The following is a 14,010-nucleotide window of genomic DNA, read 5'->3' as shown; positions in this document are numbered from 1 at the left end:
AGAGATAAATGACATTACATTTGCAGTATTTAAAGGAATTTTCCCACAAATATAAAACCTATTTCATTTTCTAGACTATTAAAAGGAAAATGGGTTTGCAAATACAAATAAATTAAAAATGCTGCAGAGTTTTAAAGATCGTCTTTTGTCTTGATCACGACCATGAATGCAGGCACTTTCTACATTCTGAAATCCAGCCATGTTTTCCTTATTGTGGGCAGTTTTGGAAATCACGGTGTGTCTCAAATCAATGGGTTAAAAAGCCTCCCATTGATTTTAATGTGTTCCGCATGGAAGACGGAACCCATTGAACTCAATGAGAGTCTTTTTATCAGCGCTGATTCTGCCGTGAGTTATCGTGGCAGAATCAGCGCCAACTTCCTCTGTGTGAATGCCCCCTAAGGCAACTGTAGACTGACTACATACAATAATAAAGGACTCGCACGTGAGAATGATCCAAGGACTTGCATTGTGTTCCCAGGTATTTAAAGGCAATGTTTTATAAATCATACAAAGCAATGTGTTTTGTGCTCTTATATTCTCTTTCGTGCCACAATCCCTGTACACACCAGTCTAGAAGAATCTATAATAAACTATTATTCCCTATGCTAATAAAGGATTACGCAGAATGCTATAGATTACCTTGAATGCAGCATTTAACTCCAGGAATGAATCAAAGGTGGTTAGATAGAAATCGTGCACAGCTTTCCATTCCCCTGTGGATTTTGCTTTGTCCAAGTCTATCCTGCAAAAACACAATATACACCAGAATACATGTGAGGCAATTATAAATTACTGTATAATTCACTATTGCTCCGATAAGGGAGAAAAAAAAACCCATTGCTTCAGTTACTAGACATATGTGAACAAGATTCCTAGAAGACTATTTAATACAATGCACTGGTGGAAGTTCTGCAACAGTCATCCTCTATAGGGAGCCTGTCACATATAAATGGCAGCGCAATCCATAGGTGGTATGTCAGAGCGTACAAGGAGCTTAGCAGCAGTTTATGGGAAAAGAGTCAGTAAGATATCCACGTCCTATACCGAGAAGGTGAGGAAGTGTTCCCATCAGCGCTTGACAGCCTTCCATATACACAGATGTAGGTGTACATTGTTACATGGATTATTGTGCTCTATGGGTTTTATAGATTTTGCAAATGACTGGTGGCGCAATCTTATAGACTCACCCAACGTCATGTTCTCACTATATATCTATAATATATGAGATGACTGACCTGAGTAATATCCCCGGTCAGCTATGGGGTATATAGTGATTATAAGTGGGGAAAAAATAAACTCTTAAGGTGCATGCACACTACGTAACGCCGGGCGTGTATGAGAGCCGTACACGCCGGCATTACGGCAGACTGCCGAACACTTCCCATTCACTTCAATGGGAGCGCTCGTAAACGCCGCTGTTACAAGCGCTCCCATTGAAGTGAATGGGAAGTGTTCGGCAGTCTGCCGTAATGCCGGCATGTACGGCTCTCATACACGCCCGGCGTTACGTAGTGTGCATGCACTCTTAGGACGCATTCCTAATATTCCTGACACACTCCATAACATATTTCCAATACAATATAGAATGGTGTCAAAAAACAAAATGTTCATCGTGAAGTCTAGCATGAAACCTGGTCTGAGTACACATGAGCATAACAAAATGCCGAACAAAAGTAAGAAAAACTGAGACTTAACAATGTGATCTCCTATTTCAGAAATAGTAAAAGTGTATCAGGAGTAAATGTGGACCCCGAATTAATGGGGCCCTTACTTTACTGCAGAGTCTCTATTGCCAGGACACCACCTGCCATGGGTTCTGGGGTCAACACTTGTACCAGGAGCACCGCTATAGTGGGTGCAGAGGTAGCACTTGATATCTACATTTAAGACACAATCTAAGTTGTGTGTCTTTGGAGTGTGGGAGTAAACTGGAGTGTCTAGAGAACATATAAACTCCTTGCAGATGTTGTCCTTGGCTTCAGCGTTGCAAGACATCAGGCCAACTACTGAGCCACTGTGCTGCCCTGAACATCATAGCACATGGTAAGTATGGGCCCTGTTACATATTTTGCACTGGGGCCCAGGGACTTTAAGCTACGCCCCCGCCATTGCTATATAAATTCCTACCAGCATATAACAATTATATCCAATTAAAGGGTACCTGTCACATACAACAGGCAGCTCAATGTATAGGCAGCATGTTATAGAGCAGGAGGAGCTGAGTACATTGATATATAACTTCATAGGAAAAGACGTAATATAACCTATTCATCTAATACAATCTTTGCTTTATGCTGAGAAGTCCAGAAGGCGGCTCTATCAGTGACTGTGCATACAGACATAGCTGTCAATCACTGATAGCCCCGCCTCCTGGACTTCTTAGCCTAGAAACAGCAGAGACTCCAATGGATAAATTAAAGGTATCTCTTCACACAATCCTGTATATCAATCCATTCCATTCCTTCTGGTCCATAACATGCTTCCTAAACCTTTGTGACAGGTTTCCTTTAAGATGCCATATTACAAGGTTATGCCTCATAGTCCATATTCTTTATTCGAGGTGGAAACCAGTCAGTAAGCAGGAATCTGTGGGTCAGCCGTTCCTAGTAAGGACTCTAGTTGAAGATCTGCTGCAAACCTATTCCGACAACATACTCCAATATTATTCCAAACTTCCTATAATGTGCAAAATCTGTTACCGCCCCTACACAGCACTAGATTAAAGTGAGCCGACTGCCCGAACTCGATGACAGACTTCCTTCACTTCTGCAAAAGTGTCCGTCCTTAAACTTATGGCGAAATTTGTTGGAAAGCAAGAAATCAAAATAGTTCCCAGCATGTTGAGTTTATTTCCGAACTGGCACAAGGTGATGCAAATGCTTCATTTCCTCGGAAAGATAAAAAGACCCGCACAATTACTGTTATTTTCTCCAGCACTTTGCAGGCGCCGCTGACCTCTCTTTTCACCCAATTCTTTTTTTAACTTGTTTATTGTCCTTTTTGATTCGTTAATAGGTTATCTATTAGAACATGGCGTGACACTTAGAACAAACGGAAATGCCTCTGCAGCCCACGGACGCCCCCACTGTGGCCAAATACTGCCGGGCAGATGTACATTTCATACCACGGGAATAAATGCATTTATAGAAACAACTAAAACTGACACTTGGTATATTAGGGAAAATACATATATCCATTAGGGGTAGCATGAAACATTTGCTATTTTGGTTAAATAATGCATCCACTGTCTTGTGACCACTTAGTACATGCAGTTATATCAGCATATCAATGTTGGTCACCAAGATAGTATCTCAAGGGGTTGGTAGCCTATTAAGGGTATCTGAGTTTTCATTCAAGTCTTCATACATGATATTTACATATGTATGGCTGCAGTACATTTTGCATTTCTCTCTGAGGCAGAGTATGTGCAATACAACACAGTTTGCTCCCTTCTGCCCCTTGCATTACTACCATACCTCATAACTTTCAAAGGATAGAAAGAGAAGCTGAACGTGCAGCGCACTATGCGCGCCGCAAAAAGTTTCACTCCACTTACTTCTACGTTGACTCCGCCCTTTTCTATGAGCCTCCACACAGTATAATGCTCCTGCAGTCTCCCTAATATTATATGCCTCCATTATAATGTTTGGATGAGAGGAGAAGGACTGTAGCAATCTTGTAGATGACGTGTATTGTCACGTACTACACATCTACTGTTACGTTTACCTGGTAAGTTTGGTGGTGCACGGAACACCGTTTTGTATGGTATAATACAGATAGCAAACTAAGCTTTCAAGTCCTAAGGTGGAGCAGAAGGTAGAGGCTACGGGGCAGGTGATGGTGAAGCTACAGATGGACCCTGGTTCAATCCCCCAGAGATGCAGAAGACAAATGTCAGCTCAAGAAGATGGTGGATCAGGTCAGAGACCACAAAAGAAGTGGACCAGATCAGAGGATACATGGGGGGGTCTTGCAGCCCAGAAAGAGATATTTTGTGGCCCTTTACAAATTCTGGAAAGTATTACCTGAATAAGCTAGCAGCTTCCACCAGAGCCCTCTGCACTCAGTGTAGACATGCAGGGACTTTCCCAAGGTCACCAGGAGCCAGCACCAGGGATTGAACCTGCAACCTGAGGAGCTCTCTGTATACAACCAGAGCACTTATCAAGTGAGCTAGCTCCTCAAGACAACATACACATGAGTGTCCTTGTATATGATGCTATAAATCCTGTGAAACCTCTGACGCAAGAAGAACCTCAACAATGTAACCTGAGCATGTCTGACCTGGTGACTACAAGAAGCCATCTCCAGGATCGAGAACCCCATGGAGGAATAATGAGAGATCAGGATGAATTTATTTTATACAGGACTAGGACTATAGGACCAAATGAGGAGGTCTAGGAATTCTGGAGGACTCAGCAAGAAGAACCATGATGCCTGGGGATCAGGGGGTGCAGAGTCTTTAAAGGCAAAGAGAGTCTTAGAAAAACATTAGATCTTCTATACAGCAAGCCCTACACAGCACTGCTATCTATCTCAGGGATATGAACCTGCAACCTGCAGAGTCCACCAGATAAAACAGAGCACTTGCTTAGTGAGCTAATGAAATACAACAAGTACACATGCGTCCTGGGATATGATGTTATAAGATTTGACCCAAGAAGAACTTCTACACCATTACCAGGGCATGCCTTATTGGGTGGCTTGAAGAATAAGGTGGCAGTGGAGGGTGGAGGAGCTGATCACTGGGATCAAAACCCCATGGAGGATTATGGAGAATTTTTTATTTTTTTTTTAAAGCTTACTTTACCAGCAGGGTGGGTCCTCAGACACTATACAGAAGAGCAGACCCCCAGCAGAGACCGGGAGGAGGAGTTCTGTTCCTTGTATTATTTTATATAGGGACACAGAACACTGGGTCATCTGGTTATTTAGTGATAATGATGATGTCACTCTTATACTTTCCCCATTTGTATTCAGTATCATAGCCTGAGCCCCTAGAGGGTTCTCTAATGGGCAAAATCAAACCAATACTGGCCCAGCAGACAATGCTCAAATTTTTGGGGAGATCTATTTCCCAGGGGTTGTTGGAGGGTGGGCCCCCAGAATCACTTCATAAGATGGGCCCAAGAAGCCTCAGTCTGACACTGTTTGCTCCTGTGTACATGAACTATATCTATGACTGAGAACACTGGGGAAGATTTCCTAACACAACACTGTCTAGGTTTTAGACAAAGCAAACACAGTCCAGACAGTCTTAGGGTGCATTCACACTGAGTAAACGCTAGCTTATTTTGTAGAGTAAAATTACACTTGTAAATTTTGCTATCCCATTGACTTCAATGATATTTTTTTACAAGTGTAAAAATACGCCTGTAAAAAATACGCCTGTAAAAAATACGCCTGTAAAAATACGCCTGTAAAATGTCATTGAAGTCAATGGGATAGCAAAATTTACAAGTGTAATTTTACTCTACAAAATAAGCTAGCGTTTACTCAGTGTGAATGCACCCTTACACTGCACCAGATTTAGCACAGTGCCTGATGATGGATGATAAATCTGTCAGTTTTTAATTGGAAGCACCGGATATATAGTCTTCTTCTGAGCAGTAGATGACACCCCTAAGGCACAGGTAGCAGAGATGACGTTGAGGTTTGGTGGTTTTCTCCGGTGATCTGTCGCCTTCTCTCTGTAGCGGACACTTTGTTACTGTCACATATTCTCACTATTAGGATGTCTCAATGTGGTGGGTTCTCTCATCTGTGACTGTCACCTGGAGTGTGAGTGAAACCATCAGCAATGTCACACACAAAAAAAATAAATAAATAAAAAAAAAAAAATGTACAAATGATATAAATTATAAGTGAGAGTAGGGAAATGGTTCACGCTCAGCAAATATTGTCTGCAGCCAAATCAGCCACGGCGAGATCGAGCAGGGTGCCTATTTTTTTCTGTGTCTTCAATCTATACCATCTATTGAATTCAATGGGAAGCAGAATCAGGGAAGAATTTGGTGCCTAATCCACCTCTAAAATCGGTTCTAAATCACGCCATGTTACCCTAACAGTGGTCAAAGACTATACAATGGTAAAAATGTTCCAACATCCTTTACATAATGGCACATCGGATACAACTGATGATTTAACTGTCTGTAGATGGCTGAAATCCCCATAGTTGTCTCATGTAATAAGCCGTTACCATCGGGAAGAAGCATGACTAAATTGTAATTCTCTTCCTAGTAAGGTCTGTTGACATTTCGGAAAAGTCACCCCCCAAAGCATCAAATTATACCATCCAGGAGCAATAGCAGAGAATGATAACAGGGTTTACCAGAGTCATGCATATTTTTTTCGCTAATGATAATGCTCCGCATGCTACTTTCCAGGCAGCGAAATTTCCTTGTACTGAACAACTTTTGTGTTATATAACCATGTTCAATGATCTTGTAAAGTGCATTGACCTTGAATCACCAGGAATCTGCTGGCTAGGACTAAGGACTGCTAAGAAGAAGACGTCTGAAGAGGATGCTGTACTCAAGGGGCGACCATTAAACCCAGTTTTTGGACAGTCCATTAAGCCTAGTTGTAAAAATGGTCATGTGAATACAGACATTGAAATTAAGGTGTTCTAAAAAACAGCTAAGTGATAGCCATTACAAAAATGGGTGTCTCGTGGGCATTTTAACGCTCGCGAACTTGCACACGAACGGTAGACAGCCATGCTTTTGTAAGTGCTGTCAGAAGACCATTCTGAGAGCTCCTCATGTTGTTCATTTTCACTAGACTGAAGGACTACACTAAAAGGGAGTCTATTTCTGTGTGGACAGCATGGTATCAACTAGAAAGGTGAGGTGTTTTTCTAATAACAAACCTTGGATCAACTCTGAGATTAAAGCCCTTCTCAAGCAGAAAAAGAGAATCTTTAGATCTGGGGACAAAAATGGCCTAGGGGAGGTGCAAAAACAGTTGAGACAACTGATCAGAGAAGGGAAAGCCAACTACAGGCGAAAGATGGAACTACAGAGGGGGGAAGGTAGGGTCTCGAAGGTGTGCGATAGCCTGAAGGTGATATCCGGACATAAACAAAAGGCTGGCTCCCCAGATAGAAGGTGACAGGAAGTGGCTTAACAAGCTTAAAGGGGTTGTCCCATAACAAGGATCCTATCTATACTGCTAGTTTATGTGGATTTAAGACTTTTCCTAAATACATTGCTTTATCAAAACTGCTTTGTTTGGCCGCTATCTTAATTTATTCACTTCATTGTTGACACTATGTTTCTATGGCCACTGGGCTTATCTGCTCATTTCCCAAGTGAGGTAGCTGCCTGCTCTCAGGGGGGGGGGGGGGGGGCTGAGTACTGCTTATGACTGACAAGTAACGTAACTCCTCAGATAGGGGAGGGGGGAGGTGAGAGCTCCAGGATTTCTGAACTCTATCTTCAGCTCTTCCACTTATCAGCCGGTTTAATTGAATTTGGCTGATAAGGGCTGAGACAGGGAGTCCCGTACCTCTGTATCTAATGCAAGCTAACTCAAATCCAGCTCTGCTTCATCCGCCTCTACATCAGCTTCATACTGTGGTAATGCATTTACAACCAATCCCTCATTACTAACTGCAAACACAGCAGATAGCAGAGCAAGTGAAACCCCGCCCACCAATGTGCCCAGAAAACCAGGAAGTGAACAGAGCACAGAACCTGAAGGTTGGTGAAAAAGGGTTATGGGAATACCCCTTTAATCTATTCTTCAATAAATACCTCAAATGGTATTTTCTTCTTGCACACCAATGCTTCCATTGCTGAGATATAGCCATTTTGGCATTATGCAAATGAGTTGATTGAACCAATGAGGTTATTTCTACTTACCTCTTCGGTACAATGACAGCAGCTTTGCTGCTTCATAAAGCTCACTTTCACATTGACATAAACGACCTATCTGTGGGGCTGGTTTGATATGCTGGGATCTGATGACAGACTCTCTTTAAGCTTCTTGTTTGGATATTTCACATTCAACTTTTGTTGGACTGCATGGTTGTCATCATTATGGCGGATATACATACTGTATCATATGCTTCTACTTTTCCATATAGCTGGATTAAGTCAATGTACAACCCGGCACAGATGTGAGCATAGACTTATTTTTAAGACAATACTGCCACTCTTCTACTCAGGTAGAACGGTCTTCAGGGGAAAGTTGCTGCAATTCATTATTTGCACATTACTTACCGCATACCTAATCTTTCAATAAATTTTCTATAAGTCAATAGTACAGTGTTGTGTGGGCAATAAACAATATTTCTGCTCATTACATGATTTATATTTTGCAATTTTTACCTCTGCATGCTAGATCTGTAGTTTGCATTCCTCCGTGGTTGGATATTAGCAGCCATATGCTGCCCACAGCATGTAAAGGAGAATCTGCTCACTTAGAAAAAGCCCCATAAAAATACAGTACATTTATAGAGAAGCCCTGTACTGATGTGACTGAAGCGCTTTGGTTGTGCTAGAAAGTTCCTATTTATCACCAGCAGACGACAGCCTGGTCACTCCTCCCCCTCCCCTCTCTATAGCCTTCTATAGAGATATGTAATTTCAGTCATGTGACCTGCAGTCCACCTCCACAGGAAAATAACGGATTTTCAGGGAGAGAATTTTAGCAGAGGGAAGGAGAGCAGTGAAACAGTCTGATAAGAACAGAAAGGTATTTTCTTATAAGATAAGATCAGAGTTTCTTATAATCAATATACTAATAAATTTATGAAAATTCTATAGAAAAGTTGGGGACCAGTTAAGAACATAGGTCATGCCGCTTAGAAAATTAGTAAATATGCCCCATAATATGACAGGATACTGTAGTGAGGATCCTGAATTATTATGGGATATAGAAATGCAACTCTATAACCCCTAGGTGGCACCACAGGTTTATTTTTGATTACATTACCCCAATTCTATGCAATGTGTAGTAAATTGGACCTTGATCATACCAATGGTACCCAACCGAAGATTTTTAAAGTATTTTTTTATTTTATTTTTTCTGTTCAACCTCTCTCGGATTAACAGCAGACAGTTCTAAAATGTACCCACACCCAGAGCAGAGGAGTCGAGACCAGCAATAGGTGGAGGCAGAAAAAAATAAAAATAAAATGAATAAGTAATTTTAATTATAATATACAATTATAGTCATACAATTGTTAACTGTGTAGTTTGTGGCATAATTGTAGGAAGTCAATCGCTGGCTTTTAATGAATTATAGGAGCTTTACTGTGCCTGTCTCACCATGCCTGCCAGTCATTTCGGAACAGAAGTTGAGCTGTGGAAAAATAAAGGAGTTGGAGTCGGTGGCTTGGCCTACTCACTCCATAGTCCTTCGTTGAGGACTTGATGGACTTGTCTTTTTAGGTCTGAAGTCTAAACTCCAAGGACAGCGGCGCAGTGAAGAAATTGGCACTTGCAGGAGTGCTACATCTTTTTCATTGTTTACACGGGCAAGGCGCCTCTTCTCTTTGAGTATCTATACTGGTACTACATGTATATCCCTTAGGAGTTCCCATTGTTCAGCTCTAAACATTGACTGACACCTCCAATGGATACTGGAGTCTGGTACAATTTACAAAAAAAAAATTGTGCTTCCCCACACATTTGTCCAAGCCCATCCACCATTAATAAAACATGCACTTGTGGCTAAGACCCGATTCACATCTGTGTTTGGTATTCCGTTCGGGGAGTCCGCATGGGACCACCTCAAACGAAATACCGAACGCATTGGCAAGTGGTGAGCTTATAAAAGCACACAGGGCTCATAGACTATAATGGGGTCCATGTGTTTTACACGCGGTGTCCACATGAAACATGTGGACAGAACAGTACTTCATGAACTACTTTCCTGTCCACATGACTTGTGCGGATACTGCATGGAAAGCATACGGACCCCATTATAGTCTATGAGGTCTGTGTGCTTTCACTGCTCACTGCTTGTCAATGCGTTTGGTATTCGGTTGGGGGGGTTCCCATGTGGACTCCCCGAACGGAATACCGAAAGGCCCGGTTCACATCTGCTTCACATTCCACTTCCGCACGAAAAATGCAGAGAGAAAAGTGCTGCAAGCAGCACTTTCCTCGCCACATTTTTCGTACGGAAACTGAGCAGAAACCACATGGACCCCATTATAGTCTATGGGGTCCACGGGTCTCCTAAGGTAATTTCTTTTTTATGCAGATTAGGTTTCTGTTCGGGGGTCCCCAAGTGGACTCCCTGAATGGGAACCCATGCGCAGATGTGAACCGGGCCCCAGTCAAGTATATTGGGTAACCGGGTACTGACAGACTGGTATGTCGTGTTGGCCAAATTATGCTTAAACCCCACCACACACAAACACCCACAATTTACAGTGTAGATTATGTGCAAGTAGTATATACCTAGAATCCTTCCAACCAAAATCTTCCACTCCAGGTCAATATCTCTCCAAAGCTCGGCCTTATAATTCCTTCACCCAGCCATATATAAGATCCCTTTCTGGAATATAACACACAGAAGTCTACCGACCCATAGCTTTTTCTGGCTTTCATTGTACATAGAAGCAAACAAACTTTCTTATACAGATTCCATGCCAAAATAAAACTGTAACTGGCAGAACTGTCTGCTGTATTATGGATGGCTTTGCCACTAGAAACTTTACTTCATGATACGGTTCCTCACACAGACAGCATGTGGCGGTCCATGAAGTGCTCATGGCTCCGTAATATCTTCCGTTTTTCTCATTTCACAATAGTACTCCACTTCGCCATCCCTGCGTCTCCACCTATTACGGTGCTATACAAAGCGTAATAATAACCAGCACTATTAGGCTTTAAATAGTTGGAATTAGGAACCCAAAATATGTTAAAAAACATTTCAGGCTTTTCTGCGGTAGACTTCGTTTTTCTATGTATGCTATGTTAATTTCTAAGAATTATCATAACGGCGGTGGCTATCATTAAAGCAAATTACTACCGAGTACTAAATATTCCATCCAGTCGCTTATTCTTCTTGGAATATATAGATTGTCACACAGTGAAAAGTATACAGTGGCGGTTCTTTCACCGCCGAATCGTGTGTGTCCTCTGAGCTGACCATAATTATCGGTAATTTGTGTCCCTAGTGTCTGGGAGCAGAAATGGCTTTTCTAAGAAGAAAGAAATACAAAAAAAAAAGAACCCTATGGATAAATGCTTGTGTCGTGATTTTCTGCTTTCCATCATAAAATGTGATGAGACCTTAGAGCCGCAATACAGCAGATCAGTCGTTTCCCAGGGAAAGGTTTTTACTATTTTTTTGATACACGAACTGAGAGAGAGACATTAACTTTTATTTATGTCTGTCCCCCTACAACCATAAAAAGCCACTAGGAATGGATTATACAAAAGGTTATGTACTGGATATATAATAATGTTACTTTATACTTAAGTAGGCTCATGGTTACAGAGCAGACACACAGAATCCTGAACTCCGATGTCCTCGTGACCACACCATCTATATTGTGGTGCGACAAGTGCTCAGAGAGTCCTTATAGAAATTGTTTCGATAAGTCCACCCTATAGAGCAGGGGTGCCCAATACGTCGATCGCGATCTACCGGTCGATCGCAATGGACGTACAAGTCGATCACAGGATGCAGCCAGGCATCCACGCTGTCTGCTTCTTCACAGCGCAGGCTGAGAGTTATCTCTGGACACTGGCAGGCTGGGGTTGCGGCTGCCCCGCCTGCCAGTGTCCGGAGATGACTCTCAGCCTGCGCTGTGAACAAGCACTTGTAGGCTGCTCTTAGGGTTGGAGGGATCCCCGGTGTCTGCTTGTTCACAGCGCAGGCTGAGAGTCATCTCCGGACACTGGCAGGCGGGGCAGCTGCAACCCCAGCCTGCCAGTGTCCAGAGATAACTCTCAGCCTGCGCTGCGAAGAAGCAGACAGCTGGGATGCCTGAGCGGCCGCCTCTCACGATCCCCCCGGCCACGCCCACATGCCCCACCCAACCCACCTATAGGCACGCCCCAGCCCCACCCACAAGAAGTGGGTAGTCGATCTTAGGGCTTGGTCATTTAAAGAAGTAGCTCACATGCTGACAAAGTGTGAGCACCCCTGCTATAGAGGGACCAGCAAGGGGAGACGGCTTTACAACCACATCATTTAGCCCAACTTACAAAAGGCAGACCCTCCTTCCAGAGGACCCAAATGTGCATGCCGAACGCATGGAGAACACAGGACAACCCCTTGAAATAATTTGGATAATGCGGTTTGTGACTCTTGCACCCACTTGTTTAAGATACTTACATATCAAGCTCTGAAAGGGTGCAGTCCAAAAACATAGCCCTATGGTCGCTACAAACAAAAAGTTCCCTATAGAGCTAGACTGCAAAGCATATACGTATTTTTGGGGATTAAGAAAAGGATTCATACACCGCATGATCCGTGGACAGTGGACTGGAAGTATCTTGCTGTACTTGAGACATGGAGTTCCATGCCATTCTGCCATGATGACCACCTAGAGTTAGAGGACATCCCCCCCCCAAACACTTACTTTATGGAGGACCTTTCACCACCTCCATGTCCAGCACATCACATCAATTAATTGGTAGTGCTCCACTGACACAGATGGAATTTTCTCTCTAGCCCTCACCATTCCTGAGCAATAAGTGCTGTTAATATTGGTGCCTGATGTACTATTTAGGCTCTGTATTGTCAGGTGGGCGGTGTTAGGCAGGAGAAGACAAGGGGGTGTGATTCTGAGCTCTGACGCTGGATTCCTCTGGTTGGTGCTCTGAATCACACCCCGGCCTGACACCACTCTTTGGCATTATAGTCTTAACACATATACCAAAGGTTAGGGTCACCTGAAACAGTCTCCCCTTGTGAATTGGAGCCTCCATTGCTGATATATTGCCATTTTTTGTCGATATGGAAATAAGCTCTTTGGAGCAACTAAGGCGTGGCATTTTACCCCTTTGGAGCAATGGCAACACCCTTGTTGTTCCAGATAGTCGATTTACACATTGACAAAAAAGGCGATATCTTGGCAACGGAGGCCCCAATTCACAAGGGGAAAACTCCAGTTGATTCAGGTGACCCTAACATATGTATCTGCAGGGCTGGATTGATAAACTGGTGATGGACTATCTTTACATAGTAATACTAATATCAGTAAAACATAGGGAGCTGCAAACCAATATCAAATGCTTTGACTTCACAGAGAGAAAACTACAAGAAGCCTACAGTCTAAGATGCCAATGAAATAATAACTTTCACTGTGTGCGCCAATTCTGATTTACATGGTAAACACAAAAAGAATTCATAAGACGAAATTGCCATATTGTACATCAGCCACATTTATCCCAATACGGCCTCACCTACCTTTACTAAAGGCGAAAGACAATCCAGAGAGTTCTCAAAGACAATCACATTGTTGGACTGAAGTCTGCCTTTCGGTGAGACTGTAAAATTTTATGAAAGGGTACGGACGGAACCTTATATTTCATTTCCCGCGTAACGGATTACCGTCATGCAGTGACATTTCATATTACAATTGAAGTCTTTAGTTGGATACAGGAATGGAGCTTGGCATATAGAGAATTACATGCAGAACAAAGACTAATAAAAATGGACAAATTGTTATGACAAAGTTCAGCCACAATTTCACGAGTGACGCACTGGACTGCGTGTTTGGGAGAGTTTTGTCCAAGATGCTTAAAGGCAGGGACAAATTTAAAGGGGACTTGTCGCCTCTCCTGACTATTTTAGTAACCAATTGTACTCCCTACTATAAAACATACATGTCAGGAGAAGTGACAGGTCTTCTTTAAAAGGGTTGGTCGCCAGAAGTCACAATATGAACCCAACCCTGCGGTTAGTTAGGTTAGAGTCACCTGAATCATACAGCGTTGTCCTCTTGTACGTTTCCACTGTGTGAACATACCCTTAGAGGTTCTCCGCACAACTACCGTATATACTCGAGTATAAGCCGACCCGAATATAAGCCGA

The 14,010-nt window shown here is 42.7% G+C and overlaps 1 protein-coding gene across 1 annotated transcript in view; it reads right to left on the bottom strand.

The window, feature by feature from the left end:
- HECTD2 (HECT domain E3 ubiquitin protein ligase 2) overlaps positions 1 to 14,010 on the bottom strand; it is an 80,567-nt gene that overhangs the window by 43,817 nt on the left and 22,740 nt on the right. The window contains exon 4 of the mRNA XM_075257934.1: positions 643 to 745. Within this exon, the coding sequence (XP_075114035.1) occupies positions 643 to 745 (103 nt within the window). The remainder of the gene's footprint in view (positions 1 to 642; positions 746 to 14,010) is intronic.

The sequence above is a fragment of the Leptodactylus fuscus genome, chromosome 10, assembly GCF_031893055.1.
Source record: "Leptodactylus fuscus isolate aLepFus1 chromosome 10, aLepFus1.hap2, whole genome shotgun sequence".
NCBI lineage: Eukaryota > Metazoa > Chordata > Amphibia > Anura > Leptodactylidae > Leptodactylus > Leptodactylus fuscus.
Note: the sequence above shows the minus strand (reverse complement) of the source record. Positions and strands in the feature narration are given on the sequence as shown.